This window comes from Nyctereutes procyonoides, unplaced genomic scaffold (genome assembly GCF_905146905.1).
Source record: "Nyctereutes procyonoides isolate TBG_1078 unplaced genomic scaffold, NYPRO_anot_genome, whole genome shotgun sequence".
Classification (NCBI taxonomy): domain Eukaryota; kingdom Metazoa; phylum Chordata; class Mammalia; order Carnivora; family Canidae; genus Nyctereutes; species Nyctereutes procyonoides.
Window position 1 is genome coordinate 21,931,253 of NW_026575136.1, and position 24,666 is coordinate 21,955,918.

At 42.5% G+C, this 24,666-nt stretch overlaps 1 protein-coding gene across 4 annotated transcripts in view; it reads right to left on the reverse strand.

The window, feature by feature from the left end:
* The window catches only part of LOC129495476 (phospholipid-transporting ATPase IC), a 125,457-nt gene that overhangs the window by 13,272 nt on the left and 87,519 nt on the right, over nucleotides 1–24,666 (reverse strand). For all 4 annotated transcript variants that reach the window (XM_055303005.1, XM_055303007.1, XM_055303008.1 and 1 more), the window contains exons 9-21: nucleotides 23,372–23,454; nucleotides 23,104–23,262; nucleotides 22,850–22,938; nucleotides 20,514–20,704; nucleotides 17,969–18,177; nucleotides 15,429–15,472; nucleotides 14,682–14,838; nucleotides 9,381–9,569; nucleotides 7,372–7,484; nucleotides 5,607–5,771; nucleotides 4,741–4,852; nucleotides 3,645–3,720; nucleotides 333–465 (exon numbers count right to left, since the gene is read on the reverse strand). In XM_055303005.1, coding sequence (XP_055158980.1) covers nucleotides 333–465; nucleotides 3,645–3,720; nucleotides 4,741–4,852; nucleotides 5,607–5,771; nucleotides 7,372–7,484; nucleotides 9,381–9,569; nucleotides 14,682–14,838; nucleotides 15,429–15,472; nucleotides 17,969–18,177; nucleotides 20,514–20,704; nucleotides 22,850–22,938; nucleotides 23,104–23,262; nucleotides 23,372–23,454 — 1,720 coding nt within the window. The remainder of the gene's footprint in view (nucleotides 1–332; nucleotides 466–3,644; nucleotides 3,721–4,740; nucleotides 4,853–5,606; nucleotides 5,772–7,371; nucleotides 7,485–9,380; nucleotides 9,570–14,681; nucleotides 14,839–15,428; nucleotides 15,473–17,968; nucleotides 18,178–20,513; nucleotides 20,705–22,849; nucleotides 22,939–23,103; nucleotides 23,263–23,371; nucleotides 23,455–24,666) is intronic.

Below are 24,666 nucleotides of genomic sequence, written 5' to 3' on the forward strand. Positions count from 1 at the left end.
TGTGAAGGATGGTTCTTGGGTTATATCATTGATGATACTGTTTGTTTATAAAACCTATTTACTGTAAAATTCAGAAAATACAAAAGTGTACAAAGAAGAAAATTTTAAATTATCCACTGATTGACAAAGCACGTATAACCACTGCTACCAGTCTGACATAATTCCTTTCATAGATCATATAATATTAAGTCTCACACTTGGGAAATTGCCTGTTCATTTATAGGCTAAGAGATTTTTAAGCTGCCAGTTAATATGGGAAAACCATCTAAAATCAGTCCACGGTGAACTGCTTTAGCTTAAGCCAAAGGCACAGACAGAGTAATAATACGCACCAACCAAGAACCAGTGATTATTAAGGCACGGTTTTCACCAGATGGAAAGAAAGGTTCGTGCACCGGGGGTGCAAATTTTGCATAGACTCCACCTCTATTCCTTTGGTTTTCCATCCTTGTGTGAAGAAGAGCACTGGGGAAAAGAAATTTATGTGTTTAAGCATACAAGACTATAAACAGGCCCTTTATTGTGAGATACTTTTGATATTATAGTATCTTTTTTTAGTTGTGGTTAAAAAAACATAAAATTTCTATTAAACTTAATTTCTAAATTAAGTATTTCTAAGTGTACACTTCAATATTATTAAGAATATTGACACTGTTTTGTAACCAACCTCCAGACCTTCTTCATGTTTCAAAACTGAAACTAGGGCGATTTTATTTAAATTCTGCTTATCCCATTTCCCCTGACCCCCAGTCCATGGTAACTACTACTTTATTTTCTGTTTCTATGAATTTGACCACTCTAGATAACTCCTATAAGTGGAATCACACAGTATTTGTTTTTTTGTGATTGGCTTAGTTCACTGTCCTCAAGACTCATTCCTATTATAGCACATTTCAGAACTTCCTTCCTCTTGAATAATATTTCATTGTATGAATATACTACATTTTGTTTATCTATTCATCCATCCATCAATGGACATTTGGGTTACTTCCACTTCTTGGGTATTGTGAATAGTGCTGCTATGGACATGGGTGTGCAAATCTCTCTTTGAATTCTGGCTTTCAATTCTTTGGGATATATATCCACAAGTAGAATTGCTGGATATGGTAATTCTATTTTTAATTTTTTTGAGGAACCACCATACTGTCTTCCACAGTAGCTGCACCATTTTATCTCCTACCAAAAATGCACAAGAGTTCCAATTTTCACATGCTTACCCATACTTGTTATTTTCTGGGTTCTTTTTATTTGTTTTTTTGGGGTTTATTTGTTGTTGTTGTTGTTTTATAAGAGCCATCCTAAAAAGGTATAAGGTGATATCTTATTGTGGTTTTAATTTGCATTTCCCTAATTTCTAGTGATGGTGAGCATCATTGCATATGCTTATTGGCTATTGGTAGATTTCTTCAGAGAAAAGTCTGTTCAAGTCTTTAGCCCATTTTTAAACCAGATGACATAATTTTATTAAGTTTAATTCCTCTCCCATAGGATACCATGTTTTTGGTGCTTCATTATTTGCCAAAGAGAGCTAAAGGAAGATACAGTTGAAAATGTGTTCATGAGCAACAGAAGGAAGGCAATTTTGATCTGAATTTTAACACCTGGCATGAACTCCCAGTATATTATAAACAGTGGCTACTATTTGGCAAAAATAAGATTACTCCTACATAAAGTTATATTTGCTTTTGAGAAATTCTCAGTACTATATATCAACAAATAATTGAGAGGACCGTATATATCACATTCGTGTGATAGAAAAATGAGTCATGGAATTTTGGAGTAGAAGGGTCCATAAATATCTCATCTAAACTCTTCATGTTACAAATAAGGAATTCAAGTCCAAGGGAGATGATGTGATTGATCTGCACCAAGATGATGGGAAAATGGCAATGAAAACTCAGGTCTCCTTACTCTTAGCCTAGAGCTTTCCTTGTTACACACACACACAGCCACTATTCTCCACCTTAGTACTACTGGTGTCTCGGGCCAGGTACTTCTTTGTTGTATATGGCTGTCCATTGTATTGTGGATGTTTAGCAGAATCACTGGCCTCTACCTACTAGAAGCCAGTAGTACCCTGCCTCCACTATTATGACAACTAAAGATGTCTCCAGATATTGCCAAATGTTCCCTGTAAGGCAAAGTCATCCCTGGTTGAGAACCACTACACGGGGAATCCCTGGGTGGCTCAGCAGTTTAGTGCCTGCCTTTAGCCCAGAGCATGATCCTGGAGATTCGGGATCAAGTCCCACATCGGGCTCCTTGCATGGAGCCTGCTTCTCTCTCTCTCTGTGTCTCTCATGATTAAATAAATAAAATCTTAAAAAAAAGAGAGAGAGAGAGAGAGAGAGAGAACCACTGCACTAGAGGATTAGGCATCTAGTATTCTTTTTCTACATTAATTGCTCATTTTTAATAATGAAATAAGCTTGAAAATAAGGAGTGATCGAGACAAATCACTAAAAGGCTGGAAGAGAAAAAATAGGAAGTTACCAATTCAAACCATTCTATAGGAATCATCCTTTCAGGAACCATCTAGAAAGATAGATGGATTCATTTAGTCCTCTAGAAAGGTAAATCTAGCTAAGAGCATGATCATAAAATTTGCTACTTGCATAAATTTTACCCTCTAATTTAGTTCAGGGCCCAATTTTCAACACTTTAGAAAGAGAGACCAGAACTCTATTAAGGCCCTCCATCTACAGGAAATAAAACCATCTGGCAATTAGCCAAGTCACTTGAAACCAAGAAACTATTTAAGTAAACACATTAGTATTTATTTGTCTAAAGCTAAAAGCAAAAAGGGTCATGGTTTATGCAGTCAAACAGAACTGATCTATTCAGATGTTAGAGCTACTGATTTTGTTTGTCTAACTTAGCCAAGTGCCTGATGTATTGGAACAACTCACAAAAGCTCCATCACCATCATTAGAAAGAAGACTAACAACCACTTTCAACTCCCTCATCATCTTATCACTTCTCAGCCTTTGGGCTAAGATCAAGTGTATCATCCCACCAGCTTTGGGCCTTAGGATAGCCTGGGGGATGTGTTGTAAGGAAAAGACTTGAGAAATAAATAGAACAGCCTGGTCAAGACAGCACAGCCTGGTAACTTGTGCAACACACATCTAGCTTTATAATAGGACAGAGCTCTTCCTTATACGTGTCCAGGTCTGCTGTGACTCTGGGCTCTGGAGTGTTTCAGCATAGGCTACGCCTTGAAATATCCCGCCCCATCCAGACAAGACCAGAGGTGCATCCCATTCAAATGTTTCCTTCCAAGCAAAATCATGAGGTTCTTTCCTTCTATGTTTCTTTCAAAATTACAATTTCTAGAAAAGGCAGCACATGGATAGAATTCATATTAATTGGCTAGTGATATGCTGGTCTCACTTTTTTAGTCAGCAGGCAAGCACTTAGGACTCTGTAAGAACTGTGGAGAAATGGCCCCTGAACGAGTAAATGAAGGCCCCAAGTTCCCCTAACACTAAAATCAGCTCAAAATAAGGTCAAACCATGATAACTTGGAACTACCTGGGGTTCCCTTGCTTCATTTAAATGTGAGGAAAACTGTCTGAGGTAAAGTCTAGCTCCTATTTCTCCACATCTGCTATGTCTACTGCATTGGGTTTGCCTTTACTTACTTTATATCCTCCCCATAGCAAATAGTGGTGTCTTCAGTCAGAAGTTCACAAGCAAATCCTATATTTTCAGCAGTTTCTACAACAGGAAAACACAAAGTGTTGTCGCTATTGATAAATAATTGACTTCGCTAGTCATGAGCATTTTTTTCAAGTCATGAAATAGCTAGATTCAAACAAATACGCTGTTTTTTTCCGTAACACTGTATAGAAATCACAAAGCAGGGAAAAAAGTCCTTTCTCTGTGGTAGAATAAGTAGAAATCAAAATCTGGTTTGAGATGTTTTCAATTATAAAAAGTACTATATTATCAAATACATGAACTGGTTATTTAATAAATCAATATTTATTGAAATATTAAGCACAGTCGGTTCCTGTGGTTTCATCATTCTGTTATGGAAAAAAAAAACAATAACTGTTTCCATAAACCTTCACATGGGGCCCCTACTGGAGATTTTTTTTCCCCTTTTTCCATCACCACCCATTGTTATTTGTTTAAGGTCAGGACTTCCCTTGGCTTATCAGAGTATGTAACCCATTAACCAGGTCAAAGTAAGAGAAATGATCTGGTTTTCCATGGGAGGCTTGTAGGGTGAGGCAGCAATGCCAAACAACTCCTTGTAGAGCTCTAAATTTAAAAATTAAGATCATCCCTTGGGTATAAAATTTTAATTTATAGTTTCCAAGCAATAAAATAGGCAAGAAAACAAAAGTTGTTGGTCAGCATTCTGTATTGTTCCATTCTGCATCCAACAAATGGCAAAGTGCTGGGGAAGACAGAAGGGGCAAAAGGGATGGTCCTTTCATGAGAGGAGCCCACGCCTGGCTGGAGAGAGAGGACTGGTCACAGTCAGCATGGCACAACCAGGACCTCAATTATAAGACATAAAGTCTTGTTACTGAGAGGCCTTCCAGAAGGATGCTGTCAGTAAGAGCTGGAATAATGGAGAAGGTTTTCTTAAGAAAGCATCTCTGTCTCAAAGAAATGGACAGTATTTGTGTAGGATGCAAAGTCTGAGAGTGTCATCTGGGGCAGGGGAAATAGGAGCTATGAATATTTAAGGAGTTAACAGATATGCTTCCCCACAAATTGAATTACCCTTTTTATCTCCAGTGAGCACCCAGATCTTAATGTCAGCTTTTGCGAGTTTTGAAATGGTTTCTGGGACTCCGTCCTGTAGCTTGTCTTCAATTGCTGTCGCTCCCAATAACTGGAATGTACATTAAAAAAAAAAAAAAGGATTTAGCAAATAAGCTCAAAATGTTCTGTAATTCCAGTTTGCCAACCTGTAAACAGAAGAAGGGCTAATTATCCACCCCCTTTGGTACTCTACTGGGGCTGCTGGCCAGCACTGACAGGGAAGGCTGCTGTGTTTCACACTCACCAAAAACCAAAGCATTCAAAAACTTTTTTCTTAAGGTAGTTTACCAAGATAAAAATGTAAGTACAAAATTAAGGACGTTAAAAATGTACTTTAATTGTATACATACTACTTGGACACAAGTGGCTTGGACACAAGCCACTTCCTTTCACTAAAGGTTGATACTAGCTAGTTGCTGAACATTTCTGTCTAATCTAAACTCTATGGGCAATATGTATTTAATTTTGAGAAATTTCATTTATAAACTATCTTATTTCAAAGTTTGCAAAATAAAAATCATTTTGGTGATTCTCAAAATCTAATATGTAGTTTGTTATGTAAACATTATAATGCATTTTAATGAGTGATATAAAAGTAATAGAATCAGGTTAGAATCTCAATGTTTTCTGTCTTTTGGTTTCTCATAATGGCAAGTTCTATTTTGCTTGCCGAACAAAAGAAATTCAAATGACAGAGTTCCATTGTACCAATTTGAAATGCTGAAGTTGGAATGATCTTTCAAGCATAAGATTAAAAATATAACAAAACTTAATAAAACTTCCAGTTCTGTTTAGAATACCACGTTATGAAGGTGAAAACTCACAATTAAGTCTTTTTCAATCTCTTCATACACTTTATCCAGAGCTTCATCCCGGTTGGTGGAGGCTATACTGGCAGCCATAAACTTTTTATTCCATTCTTCATATTCTTTTTCTTCAATTTCCTTGTAGCAAAGGCACAGAGTTCTAAGAGTCTCACTTGCAAAGATCTATTTAAAAGATAATCAATCCATCCAACAAACAACAGTTAATTTTATGTCATTCAAGATCAAGTGTGAAATCTTTCTTTGAGGTAATACAATAAGAGAATTTAAAAAGAGTCATGAAAGATAGTGAATCCTGAATAAATACATTCTGTGGAGGAGATTACTTTGTCTAAGTATTCTCAGAATCCTCTTTGTAGTTCCCAAATTAGAGAAAAAAGTATACATTTCTTCTAAATCAAGTCACTAGAATGAAGAAAACTCTCACGATGACTCAGAAAATAACAGACAAGGGAGCTGCCTTGGGGTGTAATGATGTAAACACAGACCTGACAACTTTATAACTTGTTCCCACAAACTGTTACGAGACCAATCAACTATGAACTCTCAACCAAGCATTATTTCCTCAAACCAATTCTGAAATACCTGAGCCACTGTTAAAGCTAAGATAAAACATTTTACTGGAAAAGAGCATCTGGAAAATTTAATCATGCTGAGCAGATTTAAGCTATTTTAAAGAGCTGAAGTATGAGCCAATAAAAATGGTTTATTACTTCACAGCTGCATCTTGTCTAGCCAAGATGGCAGAACTAGTTCACCCAACTGAGTATGTGCTTTCAAAGATTCTTTGGAAGGTTCTGCATCTGTTTGATTAAATTGCCATTGTTCATATGCTTAAGAGAAATTATCCATTGTAACTGCTTCAACAACATATCTAAACTTAAAATGCAACCCCAAGAAGTAAACATCATATACAGCCTTCTTCCTGAAGGACCTTTGGCTAGCCCCAAAACTCAACCATACCCTTAAAGTGAAGGGAAAAAATTACCCTTTACTAAGCACTTAACTAAATGCTGGGAATCGTGCAAAAATGCTTTCCCTTGTAACAACCTTCCTAGGTGGGATGTATCCACTTCCTCTTCCTCTTTTACATGGGCAGTTAACACTTTAGTTTCCCCCAAGGACACAAAACAAATAAAAAGGCAGAACTGGAATATCAGGTCTGATGGATATTCTCCATACTTCATTGCCATCATTAACAGAACCAAAGCAATATAAGGATTAGTAGGCAATTCCAAGAGAGAAATTTCCAGAAGCATTCTGAATGACTGCAAATTATCACTGGACTAAGTTTACACTCCCCTCAGATAACAAATTTGTAGTGCAGACCAAACTGATTCACTGACAAAGGCATCAGAACTCAATTATCCACCGCATTGCTTTGTCATTCCCCATCATACACGAATGCTTTCTTTCCTTCATTGTACACTATCTCACATGGTGAGATTCTTGGAGGCCACGCAGCTATGGTTCTGTAGCTTGTTCAAGGTCGCTGAAGAGAGACCAATCAATACCCTGGGCCTGTCCTGCAGATGCTATCAACCTGGATGCTAGAAAGGACACCACGGTCATGTCCTAGGAGGTGAGCAGCAGGAGCAGAACCAGAACCAGCCTGCTGTATTCCTACATTCACGCCCTTCCCACACAACTGCACCGAGACAAGGGAAGGGTCAACAGTTCATACAGAGCTTTCATTTGAGTTTACAAGATAGTTTCAAAAAGGAAGTTTGTAATCTGCGGCAGAAAGAATAAGAATGACACTTACATCCAGGGCGTCCTGTGTCTCTTGTTTTGTTGGACTCATCTGATGTAACCGTTCATAAATCACTGTGTCAGCACCTTTACAATAAAGCCTGATGTTGCCTTCTGGGGTTCTTACTGGTAGCAAGGGGAGGAAAAGCAAATAATAAAGGTAGGTTTGATTTCTCAATAGAAAACTACATTTATAAAGTTAATTTGAAGTGTTGCTCTGCTAGTAATTCACCCTTTAAAATCATGAATGCTCCTAGAAAGATTTCACTCTCAACAAAGTCGGTAGGCTTACCATCTACATATAATGTAACAGTGAAATAAATATGAAAAGATTTCTTTAGTCAGCTGAGTTTTTCATATTCTTACTTGTTCTTACAGCCTCATTGACTGATTTACTGTGTGCTATATGCCCTGGGCTAGTTCCTTCCATAATGCCTTCTTTGTCTATGTCATTGGAATCTTACCTATAAATCCGTTAACACTTACTACCTTTAATACTCAGACCATAACATGACTCCCCATGGCCATTTCTTTTCTTAGGTTTTTGGATCTTTGTGGTAATGTAATAATAGCATGTGTCTCGTAGCTAACTCGATTTTGAATTCTTCCAGGTAAATGCCGGGCATGATAATCAGCCTACATCAGGGCTAGGCAGAGAAAGCACTCAGCAAAATGTGCCTACTCAGAGTTCAGCAGACAGTTGAACCCATATATTTTCACTGGTTAAAAATTCAATCTCAGAGTAGAGAAAGCTTGTTAACACTTTCTGAGTGATCGAAGCTCACATCACTAATAATCACGTGGCCTCCAGATGTGATATGCTGGGAAGGACGCAGCACCAACCCACGTACTCCTCCTGCCAACAACGTATAACGTGGATTCAATCATGAGGGGATATCAGACAAATCCAAATCGAGAGACTTTCGACATAATAATGGGTCTGTGCTTTTCAAAAATGTCAATGTATGAAAGAAAACAACTGGGAAACTGTTCTATATTAAAGGAGAGCAGAGTTAACAATCACCTAATGCACCGTGCAATCTTGGGTCTTGAACCAGGAAGGGAAGAAGAAAGAAGAAAGAAAATTTCTGATAAAATCTGAAAACATCCTGTAGATTAGATAACAACATTGTTTCCTGTTAAATTTTCTGATTCTGGTCATTTTGTTTATATATAAGTGGATGTTCTTGTTCACAGGACATACCTGCTTACGTATTTAGGGAAAAGGAGCATTAGCTCCCTAATTTACTCTCAAATGGTTCAGGAAACAAGAACCTGTATATGATGAAAATGATGACGGACATGTGGCCAATGCTAATAGGTGGTGGATATGGAAGAGAATAAAAGAGTTTTTTTTTTAAAGATTTTATTTATTTATTCATGAGAGATACACAGAGAGAGGCAGAGGGAGAAGCAGGCTCCATGCAGGGAGCCCGACGTGGGACTCAATCCTGGGTCTCCAGGATCACACCTCGGCTGAAGATGGCACTAAACCGTTGAGCCGGACTGCCCAATAAGAGTTTTTCAAACAATTCTTGCAGTCTTTCTATAAGTTTGGTATTGTTTAAAATTATAAACTTAAGAATCTCAATATTGGGAAGCAGTCATCCCTTCCACTTGGTGGCCTGTTGTCATGTGCCTGGACTGGAGGTACACTTTCGCTTCATCAGCACAGCCTTGCTTTTCTCTGAACCCCTCTCTTGATGCCTCTCCCTTCCCTAATGTCAAGTATAAGGCAGCAGCGCTCGGAGGGCCTCACAAAACACAAATGTGTGTGTGGATCTAGCACCCACTGTATCACCACCCTCACTCCAGCAGCTCATGTCGTGGAGTCAACATTTGCAAGATTCGGATACACTTGCAGTTGTCCCCTGAGTGATGGACACCAAGCCAGTCCCCGGATATCTCCCAGGAGCCAATGGTTCCTCCGTTGCCTGTTTTATTCGGGTGTCATTAAATAAAATACGCAAAAGGCAGCATCTAAATGGGTGATACACGGACACACTCTTGAGGGCGACCTACCGATTATAGACATTCGCTTCCGGTCGCTGTTGAAGTCCAAGATGGCAAGAACGTCGTAGGTCCTCTCGGTCCCCAACTCACTGATGGTGATCGTGTTCTGAGTCCTCGCAAGGAAGGCAAAGCCAAAGTTCCTGGCAGCGCTCACTAGGGCACCTTCGTCGGGAGAGGCTGCCTGGTAGTTGAGCTGACCTGACAGAGGAGGCAGGAGAGGAAACCAGAAAGGCTGTGAAACCAGGCACAGGCTCCCCACCCAGGGCTCGCTTGAGGTGCACGTGGGGGTAAGGATGCTCTGCAAAGTCCAAGATAGCCTCCAGAAAGGGGATCGTTGATTTTTAAGGAGTATGCCAACATTCACACTTTTCAAACTTTAAGGTTTTATTTCTAATTATAAACAGTAATATAAACCAGTAGTTAAAAGAAAAAAAAAAACTGGCCAGGAATAGGAGGCAAAATTTCCCATAATCCCACCATCCAGAGGAAAAACAACACTATTGACATTATGTTATAATTCTTTCCAGTCCTTTTGAAAATGCCTGTTTCTGTAGTAGTTTCTATCATACTGAATATACATTTGCATCCTGGTGATTTTAACCTTATATTCTGAGCATGTTAACATAGCTTTAAAAGTTCTTTCTGAACATTATTATAATGAATGTAAACATGTCACCATGTTCCAGTTACAGGCACTTGGCTTTTTTTCCAAATTTTTCTGCGCTCAAAAATAACATGGTAAATAACAATTTTGTCTGTGTATGGAGGTTTTGCTGACTATTTTCTAAGAATAGCTTCCTAGTAGTGAAAACACCGAGCTGACAAATACTGATAATTTTTAAGTCTGTTGGCAAACATCACTCATTTATTTCCTAAAAGGGTTGTGCGCTTTATCTTCCCTCCAGAAGAGTGTGCTTACTTCACCACAGCCATATTCCCGTTTAAAAAAAAAAAAACCTCAAAATGCATCAATCTGTTCAATCTCCTGATGTTTAATTAATGGAAAGTTGCCTTCTGTTCATAAGCACATGTCAACAACTGGAATAAATCTCACCAAGTTGAGCCAAAGAAGCCAGACATGCAAGTCTATGCTACGTGACTGCATTTTACAGACCACAAGACCAACAAAGATAACCTGGGCTATTCCACGTTAGGACCAGTCCCCTTGGTGGGGGCACCAGCTGGAAGGGAACACAAGGGTCTTCTACGGGATTCATAATGTTCTGGTTTTTTAAAATCTGGTGTTTATGACAAGGGGGGATTTGGTTTGTGCAAACTCACTGAGCCATATGCTTGTCTCCATACACGGCTGTGCTTGGGTAAAAAGTTGAAAAATATTTTCCATTTTGCTACTGAAGTTATTCTGCTTTAAAGCAGAAAGAAAAGTACATCCATGGCCAGGTGAATTTTCACAGGAAGAGGCATTTTGTGTTCCCACCACGGTTCGAGCCGGATGCAGACCATGGATGGATGGGCAGCTTTTTCACACCATCAGTCTACACGGATGGGAAGGATGTTCCAGGGTGAATCAGCTACCAGTTATAGGGATGGTTGCACCTCCACACACCTGCTTCCTTCATGGACCTGCCTCCTTCATGCACCTGCTCAGAGGGCTCACTAATTAAATCAGTACGAATCAATCCCAATTAGTAATTGAAGATGACAATTTAGGTTGTTTCCTGCTCATCCAGAAGGTCATATACCAGCGTTACAAATATACACAATAATCTGTCCATTCTGGACACACACACACACACACACACACACACACACAGGCACACACTCCAGAGGGCAAAATATTGAAGCAGAGCTAAGCAAGCAGCAGTAGGAACACAACCCCTCCCTTCGACAAGGGGAGCTGGCACAGTGTTCTACTGCATCGTGCTGATGGCAAGCTTATTTCCAACAGAAAAAAAAGCAATGATAAAAGGTGGTATAGTTCCCATGACTAAGGCAATCATATCTGAAACAAACACTGATATCGTTATCATTACCCAAAAAACCCTTCCATTTGGTTCTCGTAATAGAGCCACAGAACTGCAGACTTAGACAGACAGGAAGGAACTTGATGAGCTGGTCCAAACTCCAACTTGATGTCTGCAGGAAGAAAACTAAAAAAATAATCCTCGGAAACCATTTCTGAAGAGAACTCTTGGTTTACTGTACACCTCGGGGCAACCAGGGAGACGTTCTTTTCTCCCAGAAACTAAGTTGTGGATCATAAAACCAGCACAAATAAAAAAGATGCTCAAACTGCAAATCCTGCCACCTTGGCTTCCTCTTGCGGGTACCAGCCCTGAAACAAGTTACCTCTCCAACGACTACCCCCCCCACCCAACAATCTCACCAGCAAATCATCTGCCGAATGCCTCCTGCCTTTGTGACTCACTCATCCTTCCCACAGATGGCACCCTAACCCAGGCCCTCAGCTTCCCTGGGGCCTCTAGGGTCTCCCCACTCCAACCTCCTAAAATGTGGCCTCTGACCACAGCACATCATGACGTCAAGGCCTGCAGGGGGAGAAAGGGCCTCTAAGCCTTCCACCCTCCACCCTTCCACTCTCACACAGCCTCTGCAGGAGGCAGGAATCAAAGGTGACCCTACAGTTCCTGCCACCCCCCTGGCATACACATGTACCTCCTCTCAGTTATTCAAATGCTAATCTCGGTACTGCTGGGGAGGGATTTTGCAGGTGTAATTAAGGTCCAAATCAGCTGCCCTCAAGATAGGGAGATTATATATATATATATAAAAAAAAAGATAGGGAGATTATCAGAGTATTCCCGACCTAATTAGGTCAACCCTTAAAAGGGACAGGCCTTCTCCTGGGGAGAGAGATTCGAAGCATGTAAGGGGTTCTTGGAAGGGAGATTCTCTTTTGCTGGCCTTGAAGATGGAAGAGGCCATGTGGCCAGGAAGCAGGGAGGCTCCTAAGAGCAGGAAATGAAGACCCCAGGCCTTCGACTACAGAGAACTGAGTCCTGCACCCCCACATGAGCTTGGAAGAGGACCTGGAGCTCCAGATGAGAACATGACAAGGCTTGCCCTTGATTTGAGAGGCCTTGAGCAGAGAGCCCCATCATGCCATGGCCAGACCTCTGACCTACAGAACGATGGGCTAATGAATGGGAACTTCCAGCTACTGAGCTGTGGTCACTCATTACAGAGTAATAGAAAACCAAAGCCATCTCTCCATGCTTTGTCCCCATGTGTCTCCACAGGGACTCAACACTCAGGTCATACAAACTGCCTGCTGAGCTAGTCTGTTGTATACAGCAACACATATGGAAGGATTTCCTCCCCTCTCCTGTTGATGTGACGCATCATAGAAGACTGACTAATCTCCATTATTCTTACAAACGAGAGAAAATGCACAATCAAGAGCAGAGGTGTCGCAGCATGGGGGATGGCAAGGGGACCCCACTAGAAGCGGGTCTGACCTGCTGCACGGATCAGGCAGGTCCCTGTACCTTCTGGGTCTGGATTATCCATCATACTTGGAGGAGGGGTTCCCAAGGTCCTTCCTGGGGACCCTTTTGAGGTACCTCATGTATCAAACCCAAAACCAATTGATCTTTAACCTCCAGCCCCTGGAGATCAGCTGTTATCCAGGCACAGTGGCTAGACCAAGCGTCTGTCACAGACTGTGCGAAAGAAGTCTCCTCCAGGTGTACAACTCTTTGCCTCAGTGGACAGTGGGACAAAGGGCTGCACGATGTTAGGCTGGGAGGGACCCTGGATGCCAACCGTCTGCCTACAACACCGAGGTCACTGGCGCTCGGGCCAAAGACCCAGGTCTGTACCACATGCTGTGGCAGGGACCCAAACTGGGCTGGCCCACCTCTAGCAGAAAGGGGCTCTTCCCAGAACACCCCAGGGAGGAGGGAAGAAAGCACAGGCCATAAGACCAAAGTGTGTTTGCCCAAGTTGGCTGGTTAGTTCTCAAGATACCACCACACACTTTGGGGGCGGGGGTTGGGGTGGGTGCAGGATACTTTTATGCAGGAGTCAAGGCCTAAGAGGACCAGGTCGCAGCTAGAAACAGACTTTGACCTCTGCGGTGGTTACTCACGGCCTGGCGTGCCTCCTGCCCCCACCCCCAACCCAATAACCTTCCAGGCATCTGGACTATCTCGCAAACTCTGTGGCTATTTGGCGGGGCGGTACAGCCATCCCTGGAATGGGCTTCTTGGGGATCTGCCGCACGACGGCACACAGAGCTGCACACATTCAGTTTCTCTGAATATTCCTCGCCTGGAGAGCTCACACCTGCCACACATGATGCTGCAGGGGCAGAAAACAGGCCCCTTGCTATGCTGCACTGATTCGAGCGCAGGTGGGATGGGCAGACGGTGCTCCGTTGCCGAAGGGCCGGCAGGGCTCCTTTTGCACGTTCCACAAAAAGCACAGGTGTATTGACAGAACTAATCATAACGTGCATGCGTGAAAGAACGGCTCGCTCTCACCGACACGGGACACAGCTGCTGCATGGCTGCATTTCAGAGCTCGGGAAGGAACCTGCAGGTCAGCTTTGTGGGCTCCATGCAAAAATACACGTTAATTATGCTCCCTCCAATGAGAAAGGCCCCTGAAGTCAGCCCAGGCTCTGGTGGGTGCTCCTGCTTCCCCCCCCCCTTTTTTAAGATTATTATTTATTTATTTGACAGAGAAAGAGAGAGAGAGAGAGCTCCAGCCCACAAGCAGAGGGAGGGGCAGAGGGAGAGGGAGAAGCAGACCACCTGCTGAGCAGGGAGCACAATGTGGGCCTCTAACCCAGGACCCTGAGGTCATGACCTGAGCCGAAGGCAGACGCTTCACCGACTGAGCCACCCAGGTGCCCCTGGTAGATATTATTTCAAACCCCAAACACATCTGAAGCTAGAAAATAAATTCCCTCCGAAATTATTCTGTACTAAGGATTGTTTGAGCTCAAAGTTCCCCTTACGCCCCAGATAAGGCTTGACTCTTCCCTCTCAATAAATGTCAGGTCACTGCAGGGTGGGAAGACTGGGATTCTTCTGGCCTAAGGCAAGAGTCCATTATTTCTCCTAATGATAAGATTTCGCTTGCAAAGTGATAAACACATTTGGAGCTGTTAACTGTGAAGAAGGTGTGCATTTTCAGAAACTGAGAGCTGGTCTCCTCCTTTGCTCCCTCACACCATCAGGCAGGGGCTCACGGACGCTCACTGCTTGGGTAAAGACGGGCTCGTCATGCCTACCGCTTTACATGCATCTGCACGCCAGGTGAGAGTTACCTGTAAACCAAAGCACGGGTCTCCCATGTCCGTGATGCCAGAGAAACACTCACCGTCAATTCTATCCACCATGACCGTGTGGCAAACCGCAAGCAGGAAGAAAAACTGTCGAACTTCCGACTCTTTCCCTGAGCGTATTTGCTCAATAAGATAGTGGTCATAAAACGCAAGCTTCCCATCAGCAAACATATTCCAGCTAAAATCAACTGGCTGAAAGCAGTGGAGAAAGGAAACAAAGATGTGATTTGGAAAACGTCTGTGTGGGCTTACCAAATGACAGGGGCTTGTCTCTGAAGCCAAGTCTTTATGGAAAAGCTATCTTAGGAGTTTAACACACTCATGCCAAGAGGCTCACACCTGTCTTAAAACAAAAAGACACCCTATTGTGGGTTGGAATTTTGGAAATAGGATCTTTGCCGATGTAGTCGAGTTCAGAGGAGGTCCTATTGGACGAGGGTGAGCCCTAATCCAATGACTGGTGTCCGTGGAAGAGGAGGGAGATCTGGACCCAGACACCCATTCATCCAGCGAGAATGCCATGTGACCGGGGAAGCTGGCATTCAGGTGCTGGGAGTGTAAGCCAAGGAACACCACGGATTGCAGGCAAGCCCAGAAGTGAGGAAGAGGCAAGGAAGGAATCTTCCCCAGAGCCTCAGAGGGAGAGGGGCCCTGCTGGCAGCTGGATTTCAGACCTCTGGCCTCCAGAGCTGTGAGAGAATGCATCTCTGTTGTTTGAAGCCCCCATTTTCTGGGGCAACTCCTACACACCCCCAAACGTTTCCTTAAATGAAATGACTCACCTCTATTTTGCTGTGGTTGTTTTGAGAAGCATCTCGATGGTCTCCTGAGAAACAAACAGGACAAAATCAATTGCGTCTCCTTCTGTGTACAGAGGTCCCTCCTCACCTTGCTTTGGTTCTATTGGTCTCAGCCTGTTTCTGAACAGCCTTCAAGTTTAGAATGATGTTGGGGGATCCCTGGGGGGCTCAGCGGTTGAGCGCCTGCCTTCGGCCCAGGGCGTGATCCTGGAGTCCCGGGATTGAGTCCCACGTCAGGCTCCCTGCATGGAGCCTGCTTCTCCCTCTGCCTGTGTCTCTGCCTCTCTCTCTCTCTCTCTCTCTCTCTCTCTCTCTCTCTGTGTGTCTCTCATGAATGAATAAATAAAATCTTAAAAAAAAAGTTTAGAAGAATGATGTTCATGTTTTTCAAGAGTTGTGAAAACAAAACAAAACAGAACAAAGAAGAAAATCTGATGCAAACAATATATGGCCTGCAAAGGCTCCAATGCTTTCTTTTTTTTTTTAATTTTTTTAAGAATTCATTTATGATAGTCACAGAGAGAGAGAGAGAGAGAGAGAGAGAGAGAGAGAGAGAGAAAGGCAGAGACACAGGCAGAGGGAGAAGCAGGCTCCATGCACCGGGAGCCCGACGTGGGATTCGATCCCCGATCTCCAGGATCGCGCCCTGGGCCAAAGGCAGGCGCCAAACCGCTGCGCCACCCAGGGATCCTGGCTCCAATGCTTTCTATCTGGCTCTTGACAGAAGAGGTTTGCTGACCCCTGGTCTAGAGGTTCAAATACTGGTGCCTCTGTCCTTCTGTGCTACATCCTTCTCTGGGGCCAGACTCGTGCCTTTTGAAGTGCTTTCCTTACCCCCCAGCTGGAAGGGGACTGCCGCCATGTACATGAGAAGCACTTCCTTCACCCTCGGTGTCCCACCACTGTCCTCAGGGTGTCTCATGTCTGAGATGCTCTTATGTGAAAACACATTCGCAGTATAGTTTTCACATAAGGAAAAAGCACTCAGTGTTCTCACAGCTCTTTTTAAAAATTGTACTAAGTGGGGCACCTGGGTAGCTTGGTCAGTTAATCATCTGACTCTCTTTTTTTTAGATGTGTTTAGATATTTGGGAGAGAGAGAGCGGGCACCCATACATGAGGAGCAGGGGAGGGGGCAGAGGGAGAGAGACAGAGACAGAGACTCCTCTGGCAGGCTCTCTGTTGAGCGTGGAGCCCGACACAGGGCTCAGTCCCAGGACCCTGAGATCATGACCTGAGCTGAAACCAAGAGTCAGCCACTTAACCAACTGAGCCACCCAGGACCCTGATTCTGACTCTTGATTTTGGCTTGGGCCATGATCTTGGGGTGGTGGGATGGAGCCCCCACACTGGGCTCCACACTCAGCTTATCCATCTCCCTCTCTCATCCCCCCACTTGCGCTCTCTCTCAAATAAATAAAATCATAAAACTCCCCCAAAATCATATCAAGTCTTTATTTAAAAGTTAGAGCATTCTAATTGAATATAGTATTAGACTTAATATTTTTATAAATAATACAGCATGTTTCAGAATATTAAAATGGAAATCAACTTTTTCAAAATAATTATGGGGAGATACATATAACATAAAATTTTTTTTAAAGATCTTTCAAAAATATTTTATTTATTTGAGAGAGAGGGGGACAGAGTGCCCATGTGAGAGCAGGGGGAGGGGCAGAGGGAGAAGCGGGCTCCCCCAGCTGAGCAGGGAGCATGATGTGGGGCTCCATCCCAGGGCCCTGGGATCATGACCTGAGCTGAAGGCAGATGCTCAACAGACTGAGCTGCCCAGACCCCCCCACCCCGCCCCTCAACCATTCTTACAATGTACACAGTTCGATGACATGGAATACAGTCACACTGCTACGCAGCATCACCACTGCCACCTAGAGCTCCTTCATCTGGTAACTCTGTACTCATCAAACAGTAACTTCCCATCCTCCCTGCCCCCCAGCCCCTGGCATCACCCATCCTACTTCCTGTCTTTGTAAATCTGACTGCTCTACCTCATCCAAATGGAATCATACTATACATGTCCTTTTGTGACTGGCTCATTTCACTGAGCATAGCGTCCTCCAGGCTTATCCACAGAGTAGCATGTATCGGAACCTTTTCCTTTTCAAGACTGAATAATACTCCTGCGTATGCGCCTCCACATTTCATTCTCTACTCCTCCCCCAACTGACCCCTTGGGCTGCTTCCACACTCGAGCTATTGTGAATACCTCTGGCATGAGCGTACCCATGCAACTACCTCTCCCAGGCCCTGCTTCAGGTTCTTCTTTTGGGTTTACCCCAAGAAGCAGAACTGTTAGATCACACAGTAACTTTATGTTTAATTTTTTGAGGAATGTGTGCCTATCTCTGATGGCTGACCTCTCCTGCGCACGTGTTCCTGATGCCACCAGCGAAGCCATTTCAGAACTCGGCCACCAGAGTTGTCCATGGGGAAGGCACCAGCAATTCTGGGAAGGCAGGCCCTGCTCACACATTCCCTGGGACCAAGCAACGGCTTCCACTCACCATATATCTGCCCATTGATGCAGCACTTCTTAAACGTCATGATGTTTTGTGTGAGTGTCCCTGTCTTATCAGAGAAAATGTAATGGATCTGCCCCAGCTGCTCATTCAGTGTGGTGGTTCTCGCCTTGGCGGGCGTGTCCTTGTCAGGATAGTACATCTGCAGGTCCCAGTTTATGAAGTAACTCTGTCCAAGACGGATCACTTCCACACTAGGAAGACAGGACAAAGGATTACTCTGGTTGGCACTCAGATACAACAGGCAGGTGGCAGGCTTTGTCTTCACCTGCGTGCACAGAATCGAGCTGCTTATCTGCAAAGAGACAAGCTGTGCAGCAGCCCATGTGCCCAGCCTCTGGGTTCTCCTGACCAGACCCCTCTTTCTCCAGCTCAGGGTCAATGCACCTTGTTCAATGTGATTTCCTATTCACTCCTGTGTACATCTGGCCACAGTACCCCACGCTCAGCACATAGCCCTGCGGGACCGTGACATGGTGACTTTGTGGTGGTCCCTATTCCCTCTTCTCTCATTCCCATCACCCCTAGGGACAACTGGAATGTTGCCCTCCAACTGGTGAGGGTCCACTAAGTTACAGACCCTGTGTACTCACAAAGTAGGCTCTAGGGCTTTTGGCAAATAACTCCTACATTGCGATTCCACACTGTGAGAAAGCATAGTCTTTTCTTTCCCTAAATTCTTAGAAGGTTAAAGAATGTCCCAAATAAGATAGTCTAAAAGAATCATCTCAATTTTAAAATTCTAAGGGATTAAATATATCTCAGTTATAAGGAAGCTGTTTACATATCCAGCAAATGTTAAGAGGGCAAAAGATGTCTTTATAATAAATTAAAGAAATGGAAAAACAACTCCCTCTGTCACCCTATAAATATTTCCTGAGGGCCTACTGTGTACAGACACCATCCTAGGTACAGAGGATGCATCGATAAACAAAAGAGACAAAATCCCTACCCCCATTAGATTATGATCTAATGAGGACAAATAAACTTGTAAATATATTATGTGGTGAAAATTCACTGCGGAAAATCAAAGCAGGGTAAAGGAAGATGGAGACCGATAGGGAACGGAAGTGACATTTAAAATGGAGTGCGTAAAAAAAAATAAAAATAAAAAATAAAATAAAATGGAGTGCATCAGGAAAGGCCAGCGTGATGAGGTGATGTTCAAGCAGAGGCCTGAAGGAAATGAAAGAGCAACCATGTAGATAGGAGGGAAGAACGTCCTAGGCAGAGACAAGAGCAAGTGCAAAGGCCCTGTGGCAGGTATTGGTACCATACTGAGGAGTATCAAGGGAGCCTAAGGACGGGGAGGAGGTTACAGGCAGAGGAGGGGGAGAACACCAGACCACACTGGGCCTCGTGCCTCATAGTGTGGCCTCAATAATGAGTTTATTCTAAAATGGAAAGCTACCACAGGGTAGAAAACAAAGCAGAATGACCTGATCCAACTTACGCTCTAGAAGGACCTTGATTTCCAAGAAAAATAAGGAAATCATATTAGTCACATGACATGACTTTTTAAAACCAAAAACGACATACGTAGTTTATTTTACAATATACGGTTTTAAACAAAATAATCTGTTCAGTAGCTCCCCCAACAAAGGTAAAATTCATCTCAGTTTTTTGTTGTTTTTTTTAAGTGACTGCAAACACATGGCTCCCCAGGGCTCCCCTTCATGGTGAAAGAACAACAGTAATGACCTGTAATCAAATTAAAAATAAAACAAATGCACATGTAATAAAATTAAAATAAAGCAAGTGCTTCTAATTACAGAAGTGTATGTGATCCTGTGGGTCTCTGGGCTGTTACTTAATTGGAACTCAGAGTAGACCTTGGCTGCTGAGTATATTCCAAGGCACAACGCCCCTTCCAGTTGTCTAACATCCAACCGGTGAATGACAGCAAACTTTGGTATTAAGGAAAGAAAAAAGTGAAGAAGGAATCTCACCAAGCAAGGTGATAGCCATTTGTCAGGGCTAGAACTCTGACTCCTCTATCATGGTTGTGCCTGAGATAAGAAACAGAACATTTCGGGAGGCTGAATGAGGGCAGGGGTAGGGGTGTGCCCCATGGAAAGCAGTGGCCAGGAAGCATTTTACAAGCGATGGATATGCCAGGTGGTAATAAGGAAGAGCCAGCTAAGAGGTTGAAAAGGCTTCTGAAAAGGAAAAGAACTAAGTTTTCCCATGATGTTTGAAATCTCCATCTCCTCCCAAGGCCCCTTCTGAAGCTTGGGCTTTGAAGTCCACTGAGAAGGAATCTTACCAAGGGAGTGACTTCTGAACTCTGGGAGTCTCATCTACAGAGTGGTCAAGGTACAAGGTGCTGTGCCCGGCACCGAGCAGACACTCCAATGTTAAGTTCCTTCCCCTATATTACCCCTCAGTCCTGAAATGAATGTTATTTTCTTACCTGTTCCTTATGGCCTCCAAGGCCAAAATGATTATTGATAGAAATAAAGGTGCGAAGTTGAGAAAATGTACTACATTCTTCCCTTAAAACAGAAGGCCAAAGAGAGGAGAGCCTTACCTGACATAGAGAGAGATGGGCACCATGGTGTTTAGAATAATGATGTAGCCCCAGAAATTTAAGAATCCACGGTAGGAGGGTGTATAGTCTTCTCCATCGTAGAGGTACCAAGAATTATTGCCAATTTGAGCTTCCCAGTAAGCATGGCCAATGGCAAGACCCGCAGACACCAGGATGAGAACAACAAAGATCTAGAAGACATGAAACTTTTAAGTGGATTCGGAAGGCAGATTGCCGACCCGCAGAATGCCACAGGTGCTAATTAACCTTCCTCAATATTTCGCATATTGATGATAATTCAGTAGTCTGCAAAAACAACACGTTTAAAGGAAAGAAAGTGCCATTGGGATGCTTTGAGAGCCTCTTTGTGTTCCACCATTGACTGATTCATCCTATGTAACACAGGGAGGTGCAGTTTTGTTCCCAAAACTATAGTTCAAAAGAGAAGGTGGTGTCTTATATTCAAATTGTTAAACAACCTCATATTACAAGGCATTCGATCAATGGCTTTTACTTGGAATAATATACTGTTTAGGGCAGGTTAGCATGAAATAGTTTCAAACAATGCTGACTTGGGATGCTTATAGAAAATATTTGACAGAAATAAGTTTTTAAAAGAGAAGCTAAGGGAATTTCACCCAGATTTGGGTAATTATTTCTGAAGGTTTAAACATCACTTAAAGTTTGGGGCACCTGGGTGGCTCAGTAGGTCAAGCATCTGCCTTCAGCTCAGGTCATGATCTCTGGGTCCTGGGACTGAGCCTTGCATTGGGCTCCCTGCTCAGCGGACAGTCTGCTTCTCCCTTCCCCACCACTCATGCTCTCTCTCTGTGTCATTAATCAATCAATTAATTAATTAATTAATTAAAAGAAATTTCATTTCAGGTTTAAGATCACTTAAGAAGTGGGCACAGTAAGTATTTTGTTATGGAAATGATGAGGATACTATTAGGAGATAAAAAGTCCACTGTCTTGTGGTATTTGATATTTGAGGGTAGAAATATGGCAGGTTTAAATTTCTAAACACACACCAAAAAAAAAAAAAAGGAAAATAAATTGCTAAACACAGATTCCAGAAGTGCTATATCTCAAAACCATGAGGCTCAGAAGGAGAGACAGATTCGTGGTGAGTACTTTGGCCATAACCTGGACAATGACATGGAAGATGCATGTGAAAAGTTCAAATAAAGTTTTCATGAAATGTGGGATCAGAGAAAAAAGAATTCTTAAATTAATATATTATTTTTATATGAATTTAAATATGCATATGTAAAGTATTCTATTAGAAGTCCCTAAAAGTTTATGTATTCAAATTAAACTTGGGAAAAAAATAATTCTCATTGAGAAATCAGAAGACTGCTTAATATTTGGTACCAGGCCTGAGATGCTATCCTTAAAAGACCTGCTTGCAAGGTTGGCCTTTGGATGGCATCTGGGAACATAGGTTTTGGATGTGTTTCCTTATTCCTTATGCCTAACTGTATAAAACAATATGGTTTATGCTGACCACCTGCATTCCTTCAGAGAATCTGGAATTTTGGTTACATGCCTGGCAGGTGGTGCCTAAGTGACCACATCCCAATAAAACCACAGGCACAGAGTCTCTAATGAGCTTCCCTGATGATAAACAATGTTTCACATGGGCTGTCACAAATTGTTGCTACGGGAATTAAGTGTGTCTCGCTGTGTGACCCTACCGGGGAGGACTCTTGGAAGTTTGCACCTAGCTTCCTCCAGACTCTGCTTCATGGGCCATTTGCCTTTGCTAATCTTACTTTGTAATAAGTTACAGTAAGTCATAGCTATGAGGGCAACTAGATGCTCTATTCTATGAGTCCTAGTGAATCACCAAACCTGGGGGTGGTCTTGGGCACCCTCAACACACCTTCTATGTAGCCTTGCCTTATATGTAGACTTATACGGTATATACATCGTGTGTGTGTGGGCAGGGGGAGTTTGTTTTTATGAGAACTACGTTTTAGGGAAACTAATAGCAATGAAATCAACCCTGCATTGACTCTTGGAGCCCAGCCCCACTAACTTATCTCAGGCTCCTTGGTTTTCCAACTGGTCACTCCAGTTAACAAAATACTCAACCACCCAGGGGCCCCTATAACTGGAATTTCCATCCCCAAAAGGATTCTCCTATTAGAAGTACAGATTTCTGAGAAAAAGTAAGAGAGTCCTCTCTCTCCCATCCAGCCTTGGAACACCTCATGCATTCTTCTACTTGGCTTGGAGAGGTTAGATTTCTCTGAATAAAAAAAAAGCATACAAAAAATTAAGGCAAAAGATAGCAGTCTAGTCACTTATCTACTGAAATAGAAAACAAGTACCGTATAAACCATGTAGTTCATCAAGTAATCAATTTTAGTTCTTTTAAATCTTGTTTTCCCACTATTCTTCATTATTTTAGTGTCAGCACCTAAAAGTAGAAAATTCAATATTATCAGTAGTTGGGAAAATCAATTCACGGTCATGTCAATAAAATTACTCTTTCTTTTGCTTTGATGGAGAATGAACAGAGGAGCAAACCCCTTCTTTAAATCTTAAAATATCAGATCGATTTCCCAAGAAACTCTGAAATTACCTGCAAAAATAACCATCCCATGGCAGAAGTCAGTGTTCCTAATTACACAGCCACGTAACAAAATTTTATCTGCATCCAGAGGAAAACTTGTGTTTCTCCAAAATAGTGTTCCTGTAAACTTATCTAGTCGATTATTGGGTTCTTCACATTCAATAAAACCTTTGAAAAAAAATTTGATTCACATATGAAAGATTTTTCTGGTTATAATTAATTGGGACAGAGTTGGGCAACTAGAAATTAAAACAAAGTAAGACGTGTTTGCACAAACCATCAAATGTTGTCAATGCATTTTCTCTTTGGAGATACTGGTGTGTGATTTCAAGCGCCATTTTGAACTTTAGATTGGTTTCTCTAAAGGGAGAGGAAAAAAAAGAATTAAATGAACAAATCGAAAAGGAATAGAAGAAAAATTGTACCAAGTAACATTACGTATACCTAGAAGCCAAAGCTAACTCATAAGCTTTTCCGATTTTCAAACTGTTTGCCTTGGAACTTTGGGTTTAGTGAGGTTATTTCTCAAGCTACAGAAAAACTTCTAACTTGGGAAATGTTGGTCCCCTTCGCCATTTGTTTTTGTGGGCCAGTATGGTTGGGATAGAGACATCTATAAGCTTCCTATCCTCCTTCTTACTAACTTAGCTTTTACCACCAGCCTAAACTATCAAACTGCTATTTAAAAACTTAGCTCCTTGGAGCTCCTGGGTGGCTCTGTCTGTTGAGTGTCAGACTCCTGATTTCCGCTCATGTCATAATCTCTGGGTCCTGGGATCGAGCCTTGCATTGGGCTCCATGCTCAGTGCAGAGTCTTACTTGAGATTCTCTCTCTCCTCTGACTCTCCCCTCCCCCTGCTCGTGTTCTCTCTTTCTAAAATAGAAAAAGAAAATCTTTTTTCAAAAAAAAAAAAACTTAGCTTCTAATATTTAATCACACTAAGATGATTCTATAAGACATACTTGTTTTCAAAAGTGTTTGGACTCTGTCAACCTATTATTTTCCAGAGCGAATAACTGGATCCTGTATCTCTGAATGATAATTCTACCTAGGAAAGGAGGTGGGAACCTTGCCTCCCAATACTTAGCATTTCCCCCCACAGAGCAAGGAAGGTGCATGCTCTGGAATGAGGAAAATCAGGCTGGGCATTTGGGTTCTGTATGGCAGTGCTGCCCTCACATGATGGATGTCTTTTTGTGGGTCGACAAACACTGATTCTGGGGTTCCCATATATCCAGAAGTTGACCTGTGGCCTTCAACCTTCCCATTCTGCTTTTCTGACAGGTATGTTTTGCTACCTTTGCTACCTTTGGAAAGCTTCAGAATCTCTCACTCACGGAAATAATGGCAGTTTTATACATAAGATTGACCAACTGACTCATTTATAGAGCACACCTAGTTTCCCTGAGCTGATTTCAGCTCCCCGTAAAGAAATTATATACTTGTAGGGTATGAGGAAAGGCGTTCACAGCTCAGGGGAGAAATGCACACACCAGCCTGGAGAGCCAGCACAGGGGAGCAGTGTCCGAACCCTGCCACTTCCTGTGTGACCCTCGACAGGCTATGGGTCT